We start from the raw sequence: 6242 nt of genomic DNA, 5'->3' as shown, positions 1-6242 counted from the left end.
TAATATTATAGTGTAGTACTACATATAATTATTTTATAATGATAATTATTCATTGCCAATCAGATTTTTCATAAAGGGTGTCATTTTAAAGGTATTCTTAGTGTAGAATCTGAATTCGGAAGTATGTGGGATTAAGTCCAGAAATCGCTATTTATATGACGAACATGACATGCTTTTATTTTGAAATGTCCACCGGAAGTACGTTCGCTAAACCGCTAACTTCAGCTTTACACGCTGCAAAAAAAGCACTTTTGGTCATTGCATGTAGCGTCAGTAATACATTTTTTTGGTCATTTTTTTGTTTGAAAATGCTGTTAACCAGCAATTTTCCATGTTTGAAGTGCCACCTTTTACCCGCAAGTTTGCTTTCACGAGACGACTGCCAATGTTTTATCGCAGGCTAAAGTACCGGTAGGTTGCCTTTTTCCCCCCATTCACCTCAGTGTAGCAGTACTAACGTTACAGTGTTTAATATAGATGTGTTTTCTTATTTTGTATGTCTGAACTCTAATTCTACAGCGTGTTGATAAGAGAAAGGAACTGGAGTCTCATATGCCATCAGCACGCACGCACCAACGTATGCACGCACGCACGCGCGCAGCGATAGAAGGCAGCCGTGAAAATTACCGCCCTCATTTTTATTTGCCGTGCGATAAATGGATTCATTGCATATCGCGACAGGCTTAGCAACTTCAATAAAACATGTCGTTAGTTAGTTAGATGGACTTACAAACTGGGTGACGGCGCTTGAGGTGTTTATTCACGGCCGACGTGCAGCCAAGCTTGGCATTGAAGAAACAGGACACAAGAGTGTACCCTCCTTTGTTTCTTTGAAATAAGTCAATGTTTTGGACACTCGGGTGCGCTTTTTCTGGCTTTGTGCCGCTTTCCCCGCTTGAATACAGAGCGTCCGACATTCTGAACTTTCCTCGCATATATTTTTTTAACCCTTCATTAACCGTCGACGGGATGTTGTGCTCATCGACGGATTTACGTCATCGATGACGTCGACTATGTCGACTAGTCGGGACAGCTCTACATTCAACATATTTAATTTAAAAATATTATTAAAACAGTAAATTAAAGCCGACATTCCGCACGCCCAATGTGACGTGTACGAGTGCTGACGTTACGGCGCGGTCTCGCGTCGCAGCAGCCTTTGATATGCATGCCGAGGAAGCCCCCCTCAACCCCCCGCAATCGGATTCTTCCACTTTGGAGGCAGGATTCAGAATTTTTCGTCTTCACCGACACCATATGCACGCAAGGCGAGTCCGCTACTCAGTCATTGCGTCTTTGTGTCGCAGAGTCGCCATGTAAACTGCTCCTAAGAGTAGCGTTACTTCAAAATAATATTACTCAAGTACAAGTAGAGCTGTCCCAACTAGTCGGCATCATTGATGACGTAAATAAGTTGACACCATCCCTTTGACAGTCAATAAAGGAATTTTAAAAATGTATGCGTGGAAAGTTGAAAATGGCGGACGCACTGGATTCAAGTGGGAAAAGCTGCACAAAGCCCAAAAAACGCACCGGAGTGACCAAAGCATGGATTTATTTCAATGAAACAAAGGAGGCCACTTCCCGAAGAGATCGCAAAACTCACTAAACGGCCGCTGCGAGAAGCGTAAGAGATAACGCCATCTTATCACAGAAGCCCAACGTGTGCGTCTGACTGAGCAAGATTGACGCTGACAAGTCCACGTCTGCAATCAGTTCTCCCGGACAGTCCAGAACAAATGGCGGGACACCCTGCCCCAACACAAGGAAAACACCTGATATCCCACTGATAACAAGCCTGACAAGACTCCAAGAGCCCCTTTGACGCTGAGGTAGTAAAATCCATAACCTTCGTTGCCCGGACAACGGTAACTCCTGAATCCTGTCCAATCCACAAACATACAATAATCCAAAACACACCCTTCTTCCTGCCCATGACCCGCGAAAGCCTTCAAAAGACTGAATGTTTAGCAAATCGTTGCCATTTTTCGCAGAAACCTTTTGTTGACTTCTGATATGACCTTGGAATGAGCTTGCATCCCCGCCTGAGTGTTTCTGTTTCGCCTTGCCGTTTTGATCTCTGTCGACCTGAATAAATTGTCAATTGTCATTGGGCAACATAGACTTTCAACTCCCTCCACAGATTTTCTATGGGGTTGAGATCTGGAGATCGACAAGGCCACTCCAGGACCTTGAAATGCTTCTTACGAAGCCACTTCTTTTTTGCCCTGACTGTGTGTTTGGGAATTGTCAACCTGAAAGACCCAGCCACGTCTCATCTTCAATGCCCTTGCTGATGGAAGGAGATTTTCACTCAAAACACACATGGCCCCATTCATTCTTTCCTTTACACAGATCAGTCGTCCTGGTCCTTTTGCAGAAAAACAGCCCCAAAGCATGATGTTTCCACCCCCATGCTTCACAGTGGGTATGGTGTTCTTTGGATGCAATTCAGTATTCATTCTCCTCCAAACACGAGAACCTTTGTTTCTACCAACAAGTTCTATTTTGGTTTCATCTGACCATAACACATTCTACCAGTCCTCTTCTGGATCATCCAAACGCTCTCTAGCGAAACGCAGACGGGCCGGGACATCTGCTGGCTTCAGCAGGGGGACACGTCTGGCAGTGCAAGATTTGAGTACCTGGTGGCGCATTGTGTTACTGATGGTTTGTTACTGTGGTCTCAGCTCTCTGTAGGTCATTCACTAGGTCCCCCCGTGTGGTTCTGGGATTTTTGCTCACCGTTCTTGTTATCATTTTGACGCCACAGGGTGAGATCTTGCACGGAGCCCCAAATCGAGGGAGACTATCAGTGGTCTTGTATGTCTTCCATTTTCTAATAATTGCTCCCACGGTTGATTTCTTTACATCAAGCGTTTTACCGATTGCAGATTCAGTCTTCCCAGCCTGGTGCAGGTCTACAATTTTGTCTCTGGTGTCCTTCGACAGCTCTTTGGCCTTGGCCATAGTGGAGTTTGGCGTGTGACTGGCTGAGGTTGTGGACAGGTGTCTTTTATCCCAATAATGAGTTAAAACAGGTGCCATTAATACAGGTAACGAGTGGAGCCTTGTTAGACCTCGTTAGAAGAAGTTAGACCTCTTTGACAGCCAGAAATCTTGCTTGTTTGTATGTGACCAAATACTTATTTTCCACTCTAATTTGGAAATAAATTCTTTAAAAATCAAACAATGTTATTTTCTATTTTTTTCCCCACATTCTGTCTCTCATGGTTGAGGTTTACCCATGTTGACAATTATAGGCCTCTCTAATCTTTTCAAGTAGGAGAACTTGCACAATTGGTGGTTGACTAAATACTTATTTGCCCACTGTATATATATATATATATATATATATATATATTAAGGCTGTCAAAATTATCGCGTTAACGGGCGGTAATTAATTTTTTAAAATTATTCACATTAAAACATTTGACGCAATTAACGCACATGCCTCACTCAAACAGATTAAAATGAAAGCACAATGCAATGCCAACTTGTTACTTGTGTTTTTTGGAGTTTTGTTGCCCTCTGCTGGCGCTTGGCTGCGATTGATTTTATGGGCTTAAGCACCCATGAGCATTGTGTAATCATTGACATCAACAATGGTGGGCTACTAGTTTATTTTTTGATTGAAAATTTTACGAATTTTATTAAAACGAAAACATTAGGAGGGGTTTTACTATAACATTTCTATTACTTGTACTAACATTTATCTTTTAAGAACAGCAAGTCTTTCTATCCATGGATCGCTTTAACAGAATGTTTATAATGTTAATGCCATCTTGTTGATTTATTGTTATAATAAACAAATATGGCATATTTTATATAGGGTTTGAATTGCGATTAATTATGATTAATTTTCAAGCTGTAATTAACTCGATTAAAATTTTTAATGGTTTGACAGCCCTAATACACATATATATATATATATACATATAAATTTTAATATAATACTGAATTTTTCTATCCAGATGGAGAAGGCACACTTTAAATATATTAAAGTGATATAGGCATCTTTGAGTGTAAAATTCAAGTATCTTGAGGCCGGAGCGAGTGTCATCTTTTTTGGAAATCAAAATATGGTCACCCTAGACTAGACCAGTCAATATGCAATGGAAACCATTACACAATACAAATATAGTACAAGAATACAATCCAGGAAAACAGTTATCGCCTCATAAACTGGAAGCTAACTGCTTATTTAAAACAACAATTGGCAACATTAACCCACTGCCTCTATATACTAGTCCTTCTTTAAAAAAATGAGCATTTTTTGTGATAACGATCATCATTTTCTGTAATGTACTGATAAACATTAGGCTTTCATATATTTTAGATTCATTACACACAACTGAAGTAGTTCAAGCCTTTTTTTGTTTTAATATTGATGATTTTGGCAAAAAAAAAAGTCAAGATTATTCAATAGTTTTTATCGAGATGGAGGCTCACTTTGTGTTGGTGTTATGCGCGTTTTCATATAATGTAAGCTAAGAACAAAATTATTTTCATAAATGTAACGATGAAAAACAGGTTTGGCTCATGCAATTACAACTAACTAGCAACAGGTGCACTCTCTTCAGTGACGAAATAAGTCTGTTTAAAAGCTTAAATCCACATTACTATATCATTTTCACGATTAAAACGATCAAATACAATAAGTCTTCTTGGAACCGTTTAATTAACTTACTACATACCTGTGTGGATAATACATGGATCCGTTTGTTTTAAATTTGTAGTGATAACACAGCCCGCGGTAGCGGAGGACTACACTTTTGCATTTGTGTGACGTCACACATACGCGACGTGCGGCGGGAAGCAAACACGTGACTTTATTTTGGTGGCGCATCGTGTAGAATGGACTTTGTCCGCTGTTGTTTTGTATTGTTATTGTTGTTTTTTGTTTGCGTAAACGCTGTTTCGCCGCCCAATTTCGTGCTCATTTTCGCTGATGATTTGGGTTTTGGAGACTTGGGGTGTTACGGGCACCCCAGCTCGCTTACGCCGAATTTGGACCGACTTGCAGCGGGGGGACTTCGCTTTACGGACTTCTACAGCACTAGCCCCGTCTGCAGCCCGTCCAGGTAACCAGCAAACTTTGTTATCTCCTAAGATAAGATGCTATTGTTTAGCTATCTTAGTTACCTAAGGAAGGTTTGGAAGCGTGTTTGACTTTTTTGTGGTTTTGTAATCATGAACCGTTCAGTTTTAAATGTCTATTTTTCCTCCTGAATGATTGCTATCGCTGTCAGGCTCAAACAGATGTTGGCAGAACACCGGTTAAAATGGAACAGACGTCTAGGGCCGTCAATGGCACTGAAACATGAGCATTTACAGCTAAAATGAATTGGATGTCTATGGTTGTCCATGGCAATCAGTGGGTTAAATTTTATGAAATTTACAGAAGCGTATTGCTGAAAAAATAATAACTGTATCACGTTTTTACGTAATAGTTTTCACGTTTTTACATAATTATCAAATTTTTATGGTATTTTGATTTGTTTTAAAGCACTTTGAGGCCCTCTCGGGGTTTTATTAAGGGCAATATTAATAAATTTGATTTGATTTGATGACAGTTATCACATTTTTACACGATATTATCATGTAACGGCTTGAAAACTATCATGTGAAAACGTGGAAATTATCACGTGAAAACTAAGGCTGTCAAATGATTAAAATTTTTAATCGAGTTAATCACAGTTTAAAAATGAATTAATCGTAATTAATCGCAATTCAAACCATCTATAAAATATGCCATATTTTTCTGTAAATTATTGTTGGAATGGAAAGATACAACACAAGATGGATATATACATTCAACATACGGTACGTAAAAACTGTATTTGTTTATTATAACAGTAAATCAACAAGATGGCATTAACATTATTAACATTCTCTTAAAGCGATTCTTGGATAGAAAGACTTGTAGTTCTTAAAAGATAAATGTTTGTACAAGTTATAGAAATTTTATATTAAAAACCCTCGTAATGTTTTTGTTTTATTAAAATTTGTAAAATTTTCAATCAAAAAATAAACTAGTAGCTCACCATTGTTGATGTCAGTAATTACACAATGCTCACCCATAAAATCAGTCGCACCCAAGCGTCAGCAGAGGGCGACATAACACCAAAAAACACAAGTAACAAGTGGGCATTGCACTGTGCTGTCATTTTAATCTGTTTGAGCGGGGCATGTGCGTTAATTGCGTCAAATATTTTAACGTGATTAATTTAAAAAATTAA

The 6242-nt window shown here is 39.2% G+C and overlaps 1 protein-coding gene across 3 annotated transcripts in view; it reads left to right on the top strand.

Annotated features, from left to right (window-relative positions):
- The first annotated feature begins 4814 nt into the window (after nt 1-4814).
- Nucleotides 4815-6242, top strand: part of arsa (arylsulfatase A) — a 43463-nt gene continuing 42035 nt past the window's right edge. For all 3 annotated transcript variants that reach the window (XR_009063194.1, XM_057836124.1, XM_057836123.1), the window contains exon 1: nt 4815-5084. Coding sequence is in view for 2 of the 3 variants with exons in the window: in XM_057836124.1 (XP_057692107.1) it covers nt 4858-5084 (227 nt within the window). In the remaining variant the exon portion in view is untranslated. The remainder of the gene's footprint in view (nt 5085-6242) is intronic.

This window comes from Corythoichthys intestinalis, chromosome 5, assembly GCF_030265065.1.
Source record: "Corythoichthys intestinalis isolate RoL2023-P3 chromosome 5, ASM3026506v1, whole genome shotgun sequence".
Lineage (NCBI taxonomy): Eukaryota > Metazoa > Chordata > Actinopteri > Syngnathiformes > Syngnathidae > Corythoichthys > Corythoichthys intestinalis.
Note: the sequence above shows the minus strand (reverse complement) of the source record. Positions and strands in the feature narration are given on the sequence as shown.